Below are 20,061 nucleotides of genomic sequence, written 5' to 3'. Positions count from 1 at the left end.
CACTCGTGCCTGTAAACCCCGGGTGCTGAAAGGAAAGCAGGATGATCTGTACTTACATTGAGTCGTGGTGAGGCGCCCTCTGCTGGATGAACTCATATGAACTCGAGCGTGGGAACTTTTCCAAGGCTCCAGTTCATGAGGACATCCAGCAGAGGGCGCATCACCGCAACTCAAGGTAAGTACAGATCATCCCAAAGGGGATATGAGATGGTTTACTGTATGTAAACCATGTCTCATATCCTGTCGGGTTTGGGAAGGAGAAATGAAAAGCCGGCAATTGAATTACCGGCTTTTCACTAACACCGCTGCGTATTTCTCGCAAGTCACACTGCTGGTCCGTGTGGAATCCGTATTTTTCTCGCCCCCATAGACTTTTATTGGCGATTTTTTTGCACAATACGGTGACAAACGCAGCATGCTGCGATTTTCTATGGCCGTACAAGACCGTATATTACGGATGCGTAATATACGGCAGATATGAGCTGGGCCATAGAGATTCATTGGGCCGTGTGTAATGTGTATTTTACGGACGTAGTTTATGCGCTCATACGTCCGTAAAACTCGCTAGCGTGACGCCGGCCTTATCCTCAACATGATGAACATCTATCTCAGGGAATGAGGACTTATATTGTGCAATAAGTGCAGCAAATGCAAATTAAAAAAAAATAATTAATAAAAGAAGGTCTTTTTTTTGTATTCCGAAAAAAGTTGTATATAATTTAATCAAAAATTATACATACCCCAAAATAGTACAAATAAAAAAAATACAACTTATGGCATAAATAAAAATAATCAATCCTTATGTGGCTAAACTGAGGAAAAATAGGGAGAAAAGATATTGAAATATATATGTACAGCTCTGCTAAAAATTAAGAGACCACTGCAAAATGTTTAGTTTGTCTGATTTTTCTATTTAAAGGTATATTTTTGAGTAACACGTAAATTGTTCTTTTATTACATAAACTTCTGATAACATGTCTCCAAATTTCCAAGCAATGAATTTTGCATTTTTTTCTGACAAAGAAAAATTGTCAAAATAAAAAAAAAATGCTTTCAGTCCTCAAATAATGCAAAGAAAACAAGTTCATAATCATTTAGATGCAACAATACTAATGTTTTAGCTCAGGAAGAGTTCAGAAATCAATATTTTGTGGAATAACCAGGATTTTTAATCACAGCTTTCATGCGTCTTGGCATGCTTTCCACCAGTCTTTCACACTGCTCCTGGGGCAAAAATGTAAGCAGTTCTTCCTTTGATGGCTTGTGACTATCCATCATCCTCTTGATTACATTCCAGAGGTTTTCAATGGGGTTCAGGTCTGGAGATTGGGCTGCCCATGACAGGATTTTGATAGTCTTGATGTGGTGGTCCCTTAATTTTTGCCAGAGCTATATATAGATGTACATATGTCTATATATATCTATAATATATATATATATATATATATATATATATATATATATATAAAAAAATATATATATATATATATATATAGATATATATATATATGTATATACTGTATATATATGTTTTTCTGTTCATTATTTTTGTTCTTTCTTTCCAAATGTACATCTTTTTGGCCTTTGTGTATAAAGTGGTGCTATTTTGCAGTGGTATGAAAATTTATATAATGTTTATAACAGGTATAATACACTGGAGACTGTTTTATAGTAGAATTCAGGGAATTATGTGATTATTAAAGGTTTACATTGTACTTATTTTTTATTAAATGTCTAATATGAGGAAGTGTCAAGCCTGTCATCACCTTATTCTCTATACACATCTTATATCTGTCAATAATAGAGCTGACGATAACATATTATAGAGAATCCGTTGAATTTACTTTTCATAAAATATTGTTTAGTTTTTATGTAGATTCCTGGCTTTATTTTTTCATAAAACGGAAAGTTGACCATGTGTATTGTCATGTCTACTTCCAGGACTCCGGGTCTGAAGTCAATAGACAGCTGAAGCAAGCTGTAAACTTAGTCAATTTATTGATGGACACTTTGACTTTAGAAAAGTCTTAAGATAAAGCACAATCTCATTTACAGATCCTATGGGATTACTGGAAATCACAGGAGGAGACATATTGTAGCACTGTAAAATGCACCGTACGCTAGACCATAAATGGCCAATTATTCCACTGAGCCCCAGTAATCCCACAAGAATTGAAATGTGCTAGTGCTATACCCCTTAAGGTACCGTCACACTAGGCGATATCGCCAGCGATCCGTGACGTTGCAGCGACCTGGATAGCGATATCGCTGTATTTGACACGCAGCAGCGATCTGGATCCCGCTGTGATATCGCTGGTCGCTGCTAGAAGGTCTGCACTTTATTTGGTCGCTAGGTCGCCGTGTATCGCCGTGTTTGACAGCAAAAGCAAGGATACCAGCGATATTTTACACTGGTAACCAGGGTAAACATCGGGTTACTAAGCGCAGGGCCGCGCTTAGTAACCCGATGTTTACCCTGGTTACCAGCGTAAAAGTTAAAAAAACAAACAGCACATACTCACCAGCGCGTCCCCCAGCTTCTGCTTCCTGACACTGACTGAGCGCCGGCCCTAAACTGAAAGTGAAAGCACAGCGGTGACGTCACCGCTGTGCTGTTAGGGCCGGAGCTCAGTCAGTGTCAGGAAGCAGAGGCTGGGGGACGCGCAGGTGAGTATGTGCTGTTTGTTTTTTTAACTTTTACGCTGGTAACCAGGGTAAACATCGGGTAACTAAGCGCGGCCCTGCGCTTAGCAACCCGATGTTTACCCTGGTTACCCGGGGACCTCGGCATCGTTGGTCGCTGGAGAGCGGTCTGTGTGACAGCTCTCCAGCGACCAAACAGCGACGCTGCAGCGATCGGCATCGCTGTCGCTATCGCTGCAGCGTCGCTTAATGTGACGGTACCTTTATATAACTTTTCCAATGTCAATATGTCTGTCAATGAAATGATTCCATTAATCTACTGTCACCATGCCAAAACCTTTTTCCACATTGCTATCTGTTAATTTTCTTTTTCGTAAGAAGACTTTTCTACATTGTATTTGCTTTGCAATAATGACTTGTGTGTATTTCCACTGATGCAGTGTGAATCTTAATTATACGTGAGCATTGAACAACTATTGAATCTAAAGAATGGGCAAAGGGATTGTCAGTCAAACTGACTAGGGACATCTTGTAACAAATAGTAGTTGCATTTTGATATGTGTTGAGATCGGGCCAGACGTGGACCATTGGCTATTAATGGGACAGTTAGCTTTAGAGCACCAAAGGTCACGTGTAACATCTTTATATTAAATCATTTGAGTGTGACATGTCATTTCTATGTTCTAAACCTTGAGTCAGCATGTTCATATTATATGCAATTCCAAATGCAGTAATTATAATTGAGAAGTAAATTGTGTAACATTAAATTAACAACGTCCTTGGGTTGTTATAAATAATCATTAGATTTTGTAAGATTTTTTCTTAAAGAGAATGTTTATTTTTGAACATTCTTTAACTAAATATGAATTTTCATGAATTACAGCCACATCCGATTGTGGAACCTACAGTTATCCCAAGATGTATTGATTACAATGTACATGGATATACTATACACTGTGTGCAGAATTACTAGGCAAGTTGTATTTTAGAGGATTATTTTTATTATTGATCAACAACTATGTTCTCAATCAACCCAACAGACTCATAAATATCAAAGCTTCATATTTTTGGAAGTTGGAGTGTGTTTTTTTTTATTTGGCTATCTTAGGATGATATCTGTTTGTGCAGGTAACTATTACTGTGCAGAATTATTAGGCAACTTAATAAAAACCAAATATATTCCCATCTCACTTGTTTATTTTCACCAGGTAAACCAATATAACTGCACAAAATGTAGAAATAAATATTTCTGCCATGCAAAAACAAAACCCCAAAAAATTAGTGACCGATATAGCCACCTTTCTTTATGATGACGCTCAACAGCCTTCCATCCATAGATTGTGTCAGTTGCTTGATCTGTTTACGATCAACTTGCGTGCAGCAGCCACTACTATTACTACTATTGATCCAGCCTCTGGCCCATCCATCTGACCCATCAAGAGTCACTCTCATTTCATCAGTCCATAAAACCTTTGAAAAGTCAGTCTGAAGATATTTCTTGGCCCAGTCTTGACGTTTTACCTTATGTTTCTTGTTCAAAGGTGGTCGTTTTTCAGCCTTCCTTACCTTGGCCTTGTCCCTGAGTATCGCACACCTTGTGCTTTTTGTTACTCCAGTAACGTTGCAGCTCTGAAATATGTCAAAACTGGTGGCGAATGGCATCTTGGCAGCTTCACGCTTGATTTTCCTCAATTCATGGGCAGTTATTTTGCACCTTTTTTGCCCAACACGCTTCTTGCAACCCTGTTGGCTATTTGCCATGAAACGCTTGATTGTTCGGTGATCATGCTTCAAAAGTTTGGCAATTTCAAGACTGCTGCATCCCTCTGCAAGACATCTTACAATTTTGGACTTTTCAGAGCCTGTCAAATCTCTCTTCTGACCCATTTTGCCAAAGGAAAGGAAGTTGCCTAATAATTAAGCACACCTTATATACTGTTGGGTTTTGATGTAATTAGACAACACCCCTCCTCATTACAGAGATGCACATCACCTGATTTACATAATTGGTAGTTGGCTCTCAAGCCTGAACAGCTTGGAGTAGGACAACATGTTTAAAAGTATCATGTGATCAAAATACAACTTGCCTAATAATTCTGCACACAGTGTACATGTGAAGACAGGGATAACAGTACATGACAATCATTTAACAATCTATAATAATGTACAACAATTTTAATTAAACATGGATTAGTAAATGACAGACAGGTACAATGGTAGAGGGAACCCTGCCTGCAAGGGCTTGCAATCTATAGAAAGGGGTGAAAGAGACAGTAGGAAAAGGCAAAATCTGCTTATATGGCAATATAATGGCAGCATAGTTATTGCATGTTTTAGGCTTTTTGATTTTTTTTGTCTGAATTTAAAGGGAATCTGTCACCAGGTTTTTCTCTATCTCTTATGAGAGCAGCACAATGTAAGAAAAGAGACCCTGAATCCAAGAATGTGTCACTTAGTTTACTGGGTGTAGTAGTTGTGACACAATCAGAGTTCTTAGATATATCATGAAGCTGAGCTGAGGAAGCTAACCATGCCCACACCAGGCTCTATATGTACATTGTCTATTGACAGTGAGCTGCTTAACACAGGAGGGGCATGGTTAGTAGACTTGGCATGAGGCAGTTAAACTCAACAATGATAATGCCAATATGATAAAACCTTTATTATAAGTAAACAACAGCACACAGCCTAATAAGTGACATACCCTTGAAATCTGTGTTTTAACCCTTTCATCATGCAGTGCTCAGATTACATATTATAGCTTAAACCTTCTGACAGATTCCCTTTAAATATTTCAAAGACGGGAGTCAGATTTCCTGAGATAGTGAATTACAGAGTATGGGGGAAGCTCAAGAAAAATGTTGGAGATGGTTGAGTGAGGAGCAGACAACACTAAAGCAAGAGAACAATTCTGTCTTGTGGTAGCAGTTTAGGCGATAAGGCAGCTGACAAATATCTAATGCTGTGATTAATTTGTTGTGAAATACAGTATGTAAGTGATTTCTAACTTAGATTTTTGTACAGGGCCTGAAAACACCATAATTACTAGATTGCTTTACAGCACTTTGTACTCGTTGTTAGTGCTGGAGAAATGCATTGTATAAGACAAATATTTGAAAAATCTTTAAGGATTTTTACTTTGTGCTGAATAAAGCTAAAAATCTAGTGTCTGTAGATTCATCAACTGTCCTATTAAGTAATAACCTAAAAATATTAGAGCCAGTCCTATGGTGATCGATGGAGTGTAGTTCTTATATGCACTCACCACCAAGTTAGTCCTATGGTGATCGATGGAGTGTAGTTCTTATATGCACTCACCACCAAGTTAGTCCTATGGTGATCAATGTAGTGTAGTTCTTATATGCATTCACAACCAAGTTAGTCCTATGGTGATCGATGGAGTGTAGTTCTTATATACGCTGGCCACCAAGTTAGTCCTATGGTGATCGATGGAGTGTAGTTCTTATATACGCTGGCCAACAAGTTATTTTCCTTTACCTTATATGATCCAATCCCATAGCAAAGCTTTGTATAAAGCAAAAGCTATACGGAAATGTATCACAAGGTATGAAAATCCAGAAAGGGGATTGGCTCCAGAAGAGATTTAACACTTGAAAAATTAAGTAGAAAAAAATCAATGCAATTCAGCAAAACAAACATTGTGTAATTGGGGACTTAGGATACCTTTGTAACCTCTTATACACATGGTCAGGTTATATGAATTAAGTAATCTGTGCGGCAAAATAAAACTCATTTTAATATTAAAGTCACCCGCAAACACAGATGTGTTAAAATTGTTGAGCCTGGTTTGGCATCTGGGCACCAATGCTTTATTATATTAGTAAAAACAGATGGTACAAACCCTCGACAATAATCCTATTAGACTTTTTCAACACCCAGCGCTATAATTAAGACTAAAATTATCAATTACACTTACATTACTGGTGTTAGGAGTTTGAACATTACCTTTTGGTTTAAGATTCCGGATAATCCCAGTAGGCATCAAATTCCTTTTAGAGTTCCACAAGTTATTTCATGAATATGTAATTTTTGAGTTAATACTGACTGGCATACATGACAAATCTTTCAATACATTTTTATAAGTGTATCGTTAGAGTTTCGTAGCTTTTACCTCAAGGGAATGTCTTTCTAGTAGAAGAGGGCAGAGCAGATTGCCTTTGATCAAACTGAGGGAATTTCTAGGATTGCAGGGTCATTTCTGACAATTCTATGTTGTCGCTCTCCTTTCACAGCTGTGTGATCAGTGTCAGTGTAGACTTTAATAGTATAATAAAATGTAAGGCACAGACTATTGAGAATGAAATTTTGATACTCCGCAAATCCTGGACCATTGAAAACTCCAGATTATTCCAGTAATAAGAATTAGAATAAATGCTCTTTCCATTCCTTTGAAGATTGACACTAACACATTGTATTAGATAGGCACATGGCAAAGCTGATTTGCCTGTGAAGTGGTATTTTTGGCGGGATACGATATCTTCAAGAAATGCATAAAACCGTGCCGCTGTTATCCTGTGTGGGTTGTGTCTAGTGTTGCAGCTCAATCTCAAGTGAATAATTGGTCTTCCCAATTTGCTAATTCACAAATCAATTTGCAATTCACCTGTCGTTGGTATACATTGGAATAATTGATTTCACATATTTAATGTTTGCTTTTGACAAATAACAGACTAAATCAATATGCTCACTGTATTCTATGAGCTGGCATATTGAGCGAATTGGAGAATCAGGCAGATCAATTCACTTATCTCTTAAAATACTTTTAAATATACTTATGTACGTACTTGCTTGAATAAATGAAACACTTTAGGCAAACTGATTTACTTGATTTTAAAGCACTAAGGCTGGTGTCACACTTGCAACTGCAATGCGAGAAACTCGCGAGAGTCTCTCACATCAATACCCGGCACGCTCCGATCCCGAGTGTCGGCGGAAAAGCTGGGTATTAATGCAAGAGACTTGCATTGCACTCACAAGTATGACCCCAACCTTAAAGGCCCATTATAATGTCAGACAACTACAGATATAGCATTTGTCAGCTTAAGAGAAAATGCATTATCTATACCATGATGACAAAAAATATCCTGATGCCGGAAACTTTAACTTGACAGGAGTTATCTCATGAACTTGAAAAAAATACAAAAAATGCTCATTATTACCATAACTATATTAATGCCACTGCCCGGTGTTGTTTTCACCCTTTTTGACCTCCTTCGGTCACTCATCTGCAATTTTGGCCTCTTTGCTACCTGTGATCAGGAAGGTTCAAAATCTCCTAGGAGTAAATTGTAGTTTTTTCTATTATTTAGACATGTCATTTCTTTATCCAAAAACTTGAAGAGAAAATAATCTGTCACACAGGCAATGAGTCTAACCTGAATAGTAGAAACAAAAAATGGAAATCGCACTCCAAGAATAGTGCAAATTATAGAACTTTAATGGCCCATGTGGTGATGTTTTGGATCACATTGTGAACTTTCTCGTTGCCTGAGTAAGGTTCACATTTTGATCCAAAACATTGCCACATGGCCCATTAAAGTCCTCAAATATTTTTGGAGTGATATTTCCATTTTATTTATCTATCTATCTTATTTTAGATCTATTATCTGGCCATTTGAATATATCAGTCTATATCTTATTTTATCCTCTTTATTACTACGGTGTGATACATCAACTGTACCTGGAGTAGGTCTCTCATAACCACATCGTATCGGTCTCTTCACTGTCTGATCACTACACAGCTGGGCCAGAGTCATGACAGGAAAATAACTGAGCATGTCGTTCCAGCATTGATGGTGGACCTGTGATCCAGTCACAAGAGAATCACAATAGGGTTTAATTGATATTTATGACAAATGCAATTCTTTTTGAATACTCTATTGAGTTTTGAATAGTGCCTTTAATGAGACAAACCCTTTAACAAAGCACAATCCATCAAACATATAACATTATGTGTTGAGTTGTAGTGTAAATACACTTCCATGAAGCATGGATCGTTCTTTCATCGGAAGACCCTAACCAACCACCCAGTCTTCTAACTTAAGCTAACTCCTTCATAGACATATATGAAGCAGTTACCTCACATCAGGAGAACCAGAAGTTGGGCTGGGTTTTCCATTGTGAAAATAATCAGTGTTTCATGAACATGTACAATAGGCCTTACTGATGTTTTCTCTGATATTGGACTAGCACTTTGTACTTTGTACTTAATAATGTGTTTTCCTTTGATTTTGAGCTCTTGTAGAACACAAAATATGTAATAATCATCAGCTATCCTTACTATTCATTTTCCTATGGAAACTCATGTTCTGCATTTAAGAGAAAAGATTAGAGCTAAGCCTTAAGGGTACGTGCACATGTTGCGGATTTCCAGCGGATCTGCAGCGTTTTTTTGCGATGCAGAAACGCTGCAGATCCGCAAGTGATTTACAGTACAATGTATATCAATGGTAAAAAAAAATGCTGTGCTAATGGTGTGGAAAATTCCGTGAGGAAACACTGCAGATTAAAAGAAGTAGCATGTCACTTCTTTTTTGTGGATCTGCAACGTTTTTGCACCCATTCCATTATAGAAATCCGCAGGGGTAAAATCCGCAGCAAAACCGCACAAAATCTGCACAAAAACTGCGTCAAATCCGCACCTGTGTTTCCTCCAAGAGATGCAGAATCCGCACCAGAAATTCCTAAGCCTAATCCGCAACGTGTGCACATAGCCTTAATGTTGATATTTTGAAAATAAATAAAGAAATATGTAGATTTTAATGTTGAGGGTAAAGTTTAATTAGCTTCAAAATCTCTAAGGAAACTCCTTATTTACTTATGTGGCTCATGATGTACAGATCATAGAGTGCATTACAATAGGGATACACAGGCACTGGTGTTCTTGCTATACTTTTAGTCACAGATAAAACTTATACAGTACTGTGGTGAACTGTACTTAACATTTATTTTGCTGCCCTCACATTAATTTTTTATGTTTTCCCAGAATAGTAAAGTAGTATGGAGTTTCCAGCCTAGGGCTATTACAACCATTACATATACACAGATGTATTTAGTTATTGTTAGGAATAATCAAATCAATTCAATGCGAACGTTCATGTGAAAAGTAAAAAAAAAATGTCTTGAATCCGATCAAACAATTTGTAGTTTGCCTATAACATTTTTCGCTTTGCAAACTGTTACACGACTTTAAATCATACAAATCCCCCTGACCCAGATCATAAGTCTTTCTTGGGAATAAGAATCTAGTGTAAATATCATGCCAATATTAATAATAACAATATTTTTATTTAGACATTTCTTAAAAACAAACATAATAAAAAAGCAATAATGCCACAATTAGAGATACAGTGTACAGAACTCATATAAAGTGCAGGTATCATTCACTGAAAAATGACAAAAATTAGCATAAGCAGTCAGTATACACATATGAACTTGGCAACATTATATAACATCACAATCTATACAATACCTCACTATACATGGAATGTGTCCAACCAGATGACCAAAAATGTGCAGGGAGTCCTTAATATATTATAACCAATGTTGTAAAATAATTTCAAGATGTATTTAGTAGTATTTCCCCAGAAATTGTTTTTACTACATTGGTTATAATTAGTGATGAGCGAATAAACTCGTTACTCGAGATTTCCCGAGCACGCTCCAGGGTCCTTTGAGTATTTTTTAGTGCTCGGAGATTTAGTTTTTCTTGCCGCAGCTGAATGATTTACATCTGTTAGCCAGCATAAGTACATGTGGGGATTCCCTAGCAACCAGGCAACCCCCACATGTACTTATGCTGGCTAACAGATGTAAATCATTCCGCTGCAGCAACAAAAACTAAATCTCCGAGCTCTAAAAAATACTCGGAGGACCCTGAGCATGCTCGGGAAATCTCGAGTAACGAGTATATTCGGTTATCACTAGTTATAATGTATTAAGGACTCCTCACACATTTGTGGTCATACCTAGCGGTCAACTGGTGGAAAAGTTTCCATGTATAGTGAGGTATTATATAGATTGTGATGTTAAAATGTGAACATATGTGAATACTGATTTCTTATACTAATTTTTGTCAGTTTTCATTTTGTTTTTATTATGGTAATATTGGCATGGTATTTGCACTAGGTTATTATCCCCAAGACATACAGCGCTGGCAAAAATTAAGAGACCACTGCAAAATGTTCAGATGGTCTGATTTTTCTCTTAATAGGTATATTTTGAGTAAAATGTAAATTGTTCTTTTATTCTAAAACTTCTGACAACATGTCTCCGAATTTCCAAGCAATACATTTTGTATTTTTTCTGACAAAGAAAAATGGTCAAAATTTAAAAACAAAACAGTGCTTTCAAACTTCAAATTATGCTTAGAAAAAGAAAACAAGTTCATAATCATTTAGACACAATAATACTAATGTTTTAACTCAGGAAGAGTTCAGAAATCAATATTTTGTGGAATAACCATGATTTTTAATCACAGCTTTTATGCGTCTTGGCATGCTTTCCACCAGTGTTTCACACTGCTCCTGATGCAAAAATGTAAGCAGTTCTTCTTTGCATGATGGCTTGTGACTATCCATCATCTTCTTGATTACATTCCAGAGGTTTGCAATGGGGTTCAGGTCTGGAGAGTGGGCTGACAGGGTTTTGATGTGGTGGTGGTGGTGGTCTCTTCATTTTTGCCAGAGCTGTATGATCTGGGTCAGGGGGATTTGTATGGGGTATATTGAATGGGTTAATCTCTACTCTTGAATATAGGTTGATGTAAGGAATATTGATGGTATTACATGTTGCACCACTTGTCTTCTATAACTTTTGTGTTGCACTGTCTATTCATGGCTGCAGAATGCGTTATCTGGGAATCCATCAGTGAACTCTTTCTGGTGGTCTACCAGGAGGAGTTTTAACTGTTTTATCTATCATTTTCTGAGCTCTTCTCTACTTATTTCTGACCACAGACCACATCAAAGTTGAATGTGCGGGGAAAAAAACCTGATAAAGCTAAATGTTTCAAAAAATGTTAATATCAATCGTGAATATGATTTACTTTCCCAAATATCTTTATTTAAGTTAAAAAGTCCCCAAGCCTGGACAATCTCTTTAAAGGGGCTTTCGCCATTTTGTTATGGATATGAACAGGTCATCCATATCAGTTTAGCAGGGAAGATGCTGTACAGTCCCATGGAGAGTTATTCCTCTCCATATACTGTTTAAATCACTGGAGGCGATAGCGGCTGATAAGTGGAGCTTGCTTGGCTGTCAGGCTGGCACAAATCTGACATTTATGACTTATCCTGAGGTTAGATGTAAAGCCCATTTACATTCAGAAAATACAAATGTACTGAAATTCATTGGCAAATCCAAGTTATCTCACTTGTGCCAATTTAGTTTAGATTCAGCTCTTTTTGAATACGCATCATGAATCTATTTTTGAACCAAATCAAGATAAGTATAAAATACACCATATCTGTTACTATAGGATGAGAGGTAAGCGTGAAAAACAAATGTTGTATATCTTGTAACTAGCTGCAAATTATTTCCTACAAATCAGCTTCAAATGGGGTTGCGGTATCTTTTGTTAGACCTTTGGAGTCATTAATTGTATCAGAACCTGGGTCCAGCAGAGGTTTGTTTAGAAATCTAATGGGCCAGTATAAACCTGTATATGATAAACATGGCAGCAGAACAAAGAAAGGCTTAAATAATCACAATTAAGAGGTCAGTAAATATGCATACAGTCTTGGCTTTACTAGTAGAAGACTATAGGATATATTTGCAAATGTATAAAATAACAGCTCAAGCAATTTTTATTTTGTGCTTATTTTGGATGTTTTAATGTGTCATGACAGTGTTCTGTAGATGTCACAAGTATTAATTTTATAAATAACTAATTAGTATATTAAGTGACTGTCATCAGCCGATATTATCTTACTGCAAAATAATAATTACCTGTTATACGCAGTAAAGCACCAGTCTTGTAATTAATATGTTTAGCTTGTTTCTCCTGTAAATTCCATTTGCCTGAAAAATAATTTTTGTTACGAATATAAGGTCTGTTAGGGATTCACATTTCTATTGAATTCTATGATGCCATTATTAGTAAGGAGAACAGATTACACATAGCAGACTGTAGGTTATTTTCAATTATGGTCAGGAATAATAAATATCTATAAAAGGTCCGTGCCACAACAAGCAATGGTGCCAAAAGGAAACTTTGTCACTAATAAGAGGAAAAACCCTTCGGAGCAAGTGTAATATTGCTTACAGTAATTTAATTTCTTGAGCCAACCCACATGAGACAAAATTGATACCGACGTTTCAGCCTTTTGGCCTTTATCAAGGTTATCTGCACAAAATGTGAAATATAAAACATTTTCTAACTAAAGAAAATTCAAGAACATGTCGCATAATGGGAGAAAAACAAACTTTATACATTTTCTCATAACATTTACATAAAGCATCTATTATGTTGAGCTTACGTAAATGCTATAAGAAAATGTATACATTTAGATTTTCTTGTATTACAGGATATGTTCATGAATTTTCTTTAGTTATCAATTCTGTCTAATGTGTGTTTTGGGTTGGCTCAATAAATTGAATTACTTTACGCAAGGTTACACTTCTGCCGAAGGTTTTTTCCTATTATGATCAGTTTGGTTTTCTGTAAATAGTTTTCTGTTAATTTTATTACCAAAAAAATGAAACTTAAAGTAACCCTTAATATTCACAGTGAGATACCTAAGTTCCAATATTTACATAATATCCAAAAATATTCATCTACTATTTCCATCAAATGTTGGAGTTGTTATATAAATTGTTTAATACTGAAGAGGTGATTTTCAAGGAAACCAGTCAGGTTGCCTCACTGTCCCCAACTACTAAGTTAGCAGAATTCATGGGATTTCTGTATTCTAATGTGTTTTATGTGCCTTAGTGAAGCTGCAGTTTTTGAAAAATTAAGTTTAATCCCTTAGCTCCACATATGAATATGGTCCGGCAACTTTTAGAAAGTCTTTAAGGGAGACTTTAAGTTAATGGAGTTCCCAGCTGCTGGAACACCTGGAGGCTTTGAACTCTGGAAACCTCAGATAACAACCACCTGGTGTCCCAGCAGTTGGGAGCTTTAGTCACCCTAAAGTTTCCCTTAAAGGCTCCTTTAAAGTTTCTGGGCCTCACAGCTGCCATGAGACCTGGTGGCTGTGAAATCTGGTAATGTTACCAGAGTTCACAGCCACGGAGTCTCCCAGAAGCTATGAGTCCCTGAAAACTTAAGGGATCCTGTAATGGAGAGGTCAATAAAACATAAGGGAGACTTTAGGGTTACTAGAGTTCTCAGCAGCAGGAACATGTGGAGGTTGTGAACTATAGTAACCTTAGTTTAAAGCCTCCAGGTGGTGCATCATCTGGCATCTCCCATAACCTTAAAGTCTCTCTTAAAGACTTCTTAAATGGGCTGTCACAGAAACACATACTGCCGAATCTCATAGCAGTCCACGATAGCCAGCAGTGTCTGTGACTGGTGGTGATGTCAGTAAGGTTATCACCGGTCACAGACACTGTTTCCCACATTGTCACACAGTGTCTGTGACCAGTATTCCTTCCTGATGTCACCGCTCATCACAGCGGCTTGCTCTTGCGCTACTCTCAGCGTGAGAACTGGATGCGGCTGCAACAGCATATCAAGCTTTTTCAGTGAACAAGGCTTCATATGCTGCAGATGTTGGATCTGTGGACTATGTCAGCCCTGCATGAGACCTTTACTTTCTAATAAATAGATAAATGAGGTGAAAAGTCGGGAAGTGTTTTTTTTTTAAAGAAAGGACTTTTGTGTGTTTATTTGTTTTCAAATAACTACTTTGACAATGCCCAAATCTAGGCGCCAAGAGATAAGTGTGGGGGAGTTGTGAATATGTAATTTATCATCTGATTTCAGAGGACAGTGGGCCAAGCATTGACTCCCTGGGTCTTAGACTCAATGACGCAATGTGGCCTGCCAATCACAGTAATGCCAGTGGCCAGCTTGTCTACTGCATTACTGTGTATGGCAGTCAATCTCTGAATGTTAATTGGTTTTCTAACATCGACAAAATATGCGGGACAGTGACTCGAGCATTGAGCTCAAGCACCATAATGCTCAGTCGAGTAAAGAACAGTACCGAGCACCCTCACTCATCGCTATAAATTAGCAAAAGAAAATTCTAAAACCAATTAACATTTGGTTTGATCAGCTTTTCTCTTGAAATCAGCATCAATTAATCTTGGTACACTTGCACACAGTTTTTGGAGCATCTCGGCTGTGAGGTTTTTCCAAACATATTGGAGAACTAATCACAAATTTTCTATGTACGGTTGTAGGATGTTTCCACATCTGCCTAAAACTTTTTAACAGCACTGTATTTGCAACTGTATAGATCACCTTGTGAGAGTATTGACAACCATATAAGAGGTTGTACAGTCTAAACTGATGAGTCTGCAGTCACTCTGTGTTACTGCAGACTTAATATTCGCCCCCATGCATGCCCTATGTGCTGCAAAGATTTGCTGGTTTCTGAGCAGAGACCAGTTGGTATGTATGCGTTATGCATACTCCTGGCCAGAACCCATCTAGTGGGCATAGCCGTCAAGTGTATGGAGCAAGGCCCACTAGACAGGTTGCGACTGCATGCCCTGGGGGGAAGCATAAGTCTGTAGTCACACAGAGGGACTGCAGACTTATCAATTAGATCAGAAAACCCTTTTAAGGAAACAGTAAGGATGCAAAAAAAGCTAGCATTTTTAACCATCCAGGTCTACTTTATTTTTATAATAGAGTTGCCCATTACATGGGCAATACCTCCTTAAATGCTGTAGTTCCCTGAGTAAATAAAAAAAATCCTTATAATTACATCTTATAAATTGTAGTTGATAGTTCAAATCATATTGAGGCCAAGCCTCTATAGGCTAATGTGACATTTTAAAGTCAAATGAATGCTGCGGCCAATCAGCAGCTGCTAATAGGCTGCTTCACTCTCTATTACATCTGATAAAACTCAGACATCCAATGAAAGTGTGAGTGGAGAGACCTATTGGTGCCTATTGATTGGCTGCAGTGCTCACATGGCATAATGTCACACCAGCACAAGGAGAGTACACTGATATCAGAGGGGCAGCATCAGTTATGGAGGTGAGTATAAGGTTTTTTTTTCAATTTGCTTGTGGGACTACATCATTTCTTAGGCTGGGTTCATATATCTTTTTCCACTACAAGTCATACATTGGCTTTATTGGGACTTGCATCCGAAATCCTGCAAATTGAGTTTCATGTGTTTGCACCAATGGAGCCAATGAGTGGAATTATGCAGTCAAAGTCACAGTGTAGTCAACTATACTTGATGTCTACCTCCAACAGGTGTATCCAGATGAAAATAGTACATAACAGAGCACACTGTGACTTCATCTGCATCATTATAGCCAATTGCCCAGTGAGCACATACTCCCAAATCCCATATTGTGAGGGTTCAAACGTAAACCCCCTACAGAGCCACTGAGTATAGTGGAAAATGCCATGTGAACCCAACCTTAATGGGTTCTCCATCTTGATTTTTAACCGCACTTTTTAAGGATGAATTACTAATAATCTATAAAGCATATTTCTCAATACTATCATGCGACCAATCAGCGTTGACATCATTGTCCCCATCTTCCGACATAAAAATAGTGAAGAGGAGGAGAGAGAGCAGCTGCTACTCTGTCTTTTTCTTACCTATTGATCCGTAGTCAGGAACAGTGAAGTCGGCGCTGCTATTGGTGCAGGGCTTTCTTGACGTTGCAAACTCACAAGAGCCTCGAGTGAGCTGGAATGGCGCTGGCACGGGAGGAGCGTATAAGTGGTTTTATTTGAATGGGGGCAAAAGCTCTGATTGAGGAGTTGTACCTGTGTGCAACTAGGTGCCTCCATAGATAAATAAAAGTAGATTAGAGGGTGCCACACTCACACACTGACATTGTGTGAGCTCTCGGACCTTGCAATGTAAGTACATGCAAGGTTTGAGGATTCAAAGCAATTTTGAAGTAAAGACTGAGCACTTCCCATCATCATAGAGGGGGGTGAAGGAAAGTTATAGAGAGCTGAACAGTGAATGTATCAAGTATTTGGCCACACAACGGTGCATTGAAGCCCCCTCATTTGCATGACTAATAAAGCTGCTTTTACTTAACACAAAATATGTACCACATTTATGAATTTTAATGATTTTTATAGAGGTTAAGTTCCCTACATGAATATATAAACCGTTTAATTTCAGAATTCTGGGAGACAGACTTTTTCTTCAAACACCATAATCACTTTATTATTTTTCGCTTAGTTGTATTGCACCAGGGTAATGTTTTGTATATTTATCACATAACATTACTCTATTTAAATAATTGAATGCAAAAGCATCAGTTAATATTGAGCGATCAGCCATCCTTTCATCTTTCATTGTCGACAATCATTTTAATTTAAATGTCTCTAAAGTCCTGTTATCTTTTCTGTAAAGTAAAATATGAGCTTTAACACTGTTTATGTACAGCTAAATAATGCATGATTATTGTCACTGAAACGACAGCAAAAATATATTTACAAAAATGCCAGGAGGTGCGTGCTGACAAGTACGTATAATGGATACATCCTGCCAGCAAGAGCTTATCTATGATATATTTATAGTAGCATGTACCCTATGGTGTTTTTTTATGGTGGTCTAATCATATTTCTCTTTATTTCTTTTTCAGTGACATACTGTGAAAGAGATTTACAACCAAAACTCTTGCAATACCTATACAAATTTTGTTAAATAATTAAATTCTCAATTTCAAGAACAAACATTCCATACTTCAAGGCTACGGTCTAGCCTGTCATATTAACCTTGTGGTTGGATGGAATATTAATATTTACAGAACATTTGATTAAAATAAGATCTATTAGAGACCCTTAGCCTGCCCATGGCAAATCTAAAAAAATCAACTCTTTAGTTTTAGTCTAAGATGGAGTTTTTTTAGAAACGGAATTTGAAAGAGCTTGATGATATATCACGCTTCTGTTGTCCTGAGGAGATTAAGCATTTTTTTTAAAAAGAATTTATCATCTTGACCGAAAGTATATTTACTGAACATTGCCAGTTTTTTTTTGTGGACTGTATTTTGACGCAATGCATGTTTTTTTTTATAAAAAGCTATTAACATCCACCTTTTCATCTTCCACTTGTTTATTGTGCTATTTTTTATGCATGACATGGTACTGTTTTGTTTTGTTTTTCTGCAGCTGGTACTAACTTGAGCATCTTTGTTGTTGATATTGTTTTATGCATGCCAAATATTTTCACACAACATGCAATGTGCTGTTGCCTCGACATGTGCAGGCCAGAAACCCGTTCTGATCTTCTCATCTGTGTGTTTTCATGTTTCTTTCTTTGCTAAATTGCTCAAATAAAGCATATTGACTAATAGAATATTACGCTTTTAGCAAAAGATTACAGTTTCTATTTTTTTAATATTATATTGCTATGTAACAATTGTTTTTCTACATTTTTACAAATAAAATGTTTAATATTATGTTCAACAATGTTTTTTGTCACAATATCGATATTTTGTAGCCAGGACTGTGGTTTTTTTTTGTTTTTTTTGTTTTTTTTTTACAGTCGAAAGCTGTACAATATTGCAATACTAAATGAAGCTTTTTATGAATTTTATAGTATGGAATTCTACTGTTAGAAAAAATAAAATGATTTTCAATTTATGGTAATAAATCCAAAGTTATTATTTTAGAGTCAGCATATGAAAAGAGAAACAAATCTATTTTTTTGGCCTTTTTGAATATGTTTGGGATGTGTTATACAGTATTTTGATGTTTTTCTTTTTTTTTTTATATACTATATTCTTGAACTGTTTTGCTCCATGTCTTCATTCTCAATCCTAGGTCCCCTTACAAAGAAACAGACAGATGATTTAGGTGATAATGAAGGTGCTGAAGATGAAGGTATTTTTTGCCACCAAACCGATTTGCATGACAAGGAATCCCTGCAAAATTGTCTCCTTTACTTTTTCTTGACTTCTTGTCTCTATTTTGAAGAGTTTTTCTTTTGATCCCATTTTTGATTGATGTGTTTTGTCTTCTTGCTTGTTTTATATTTTTTTCTACATTTTTTTTCTCGACTGAATGTTGTTGCGTTTTACATTTTTATGCAAACAGTAAGTGTGTACACCAAAGCTCTTCTTGTTTTCTTGACAAGAATTTTTGATAACTTACATCCCACTTCTTGAATATATTTTGTGAGCTCTTTGAACTAACACTGTTTTAAGTCTCTCAACATACCCTTTTTTTGCATGTCTTTTAACATTCCCTGAATATATTCATTTGAATACCGCTAATGAGAAAATGTGGTGCTGTCTTTTATTTTCAAACAAATGATTTCAAAATTAATATATTTAATTATCCACTGGTTTGATGTTTCTTAAGATAGATATTTTTGAAGACTTTCTTGCAAAAAAATTGATATACTGATACATTTGATCAAGAAACATTACAAAAGCACAGTTATGTCAAATCCAATGGTATTATAGTAGCTTATAGATATAACAATATGTTTAAGATAATATAATAAAGGTATAAAAAAAAGTTTAAAAATTATGGCTAAAGATAGTGTCTACTTTTTATTTCTTTATTTTTTAATAAACCTGCCCAGATAATAACCTGATCACAGTTTGTTCTTATTTTCTATGCAGTTCAACCAAAGGAGAAAAAAAAAACTTTACGCTCTCTAATTTGAGTTTATTGTGCTGTCAATACAATGCACATGCCTGGTTCTTCAGTAGGAGAAAGAGACACAAAGTGTTGGAGTCTACATCTGAGGGTCCATTTACACTGTGTGATGCACACTATTAAATGACCACCAACCAGCAACCTGCTTGCCATTCAATAGTTGCCTTATAACCTGATAACACAGGCCAACCCAGCTTCAGATGTGCACTGAACGATCTGTAATAGATCATACAGTGGCAATAGGCTACCATTGTACTCGGCAGCATGAGTCCTGTTTACACAAGATGATGCATTTCCAAGAATGATGATTTTCTGTGCAGTGCAAAAAATGGTTTTACCAAATGAATGAATAATATTTGGAATTGAGAGTCCTCAGTGGTTGATACCATTTAATGGCTAACTGAAAAGATGGTAACAGATTGCAAGCTTTCGAGACTACTCAGGCCTCTTCATCAGGTATAGATAGTCTATGCCTGATGAAGAGGCCTGAGTATTCTCGAAAGCTTGCAATCTGTTACCATCTTTTCAGTTAGCCTTTAATATAATAATAATTAATCTTTATTTTTATATAGCGCTAACATATTCCGCAGCGCTTTACAGTTTTGCACACATTATCATCGCTG

General features: G+C 36.7%; 1 protein-coding gene across 7 annotated transcripts in view; it reads left to right on the top strand.

The window, feature by feature from the left end:
* NLGN1 (neuroligin 1) overlaps nt 1-20,061 on the top strand; it is a 1,307,981-nt gene that overhangs the window by 792,832 nt on the left and 495,088 nt on the right. For 4 of the 7 annotated variants that reach the window (XM_077290511.1, XM_077290510.1, XM_077290509.1 and 1 more), the window contains one exon: nt 18,596-18,655. The exons of the other annotated variants lie outside the window; for them this stretch is intronic. In XM_077290511.1, coding sequence (XP_077146626.1) covers nt 18,596-18,655 — 60 coding nt within the window. The remainder of the gene's footprint in view (nt 1-18,595; nt 18,656-20,061) is intronic. 7 annotated transcript variants of the gene reach the window in all.

The sequence above is a fragment of the Ranitomeya variabilis genome, chromosome 2, assembly GCF_051348905.1.
Source record: "Ranitomeya variabilis isolate aRanVar5 chromosome 2, aRanVar5.hap1, whole genome shotgun sequence".
Lineage (NCBI taxonomy): Eukaryota > Metazoa > Chordata > Amphibia > Anura > Dendrobatidae > Ranitomeya > Ranitomeya variabilis.
The sequence above is the reverse complement of the archived record's forward strand: the minus strand, read 5'-3'. Positions and strand labels throughout refer to the sequence as shown.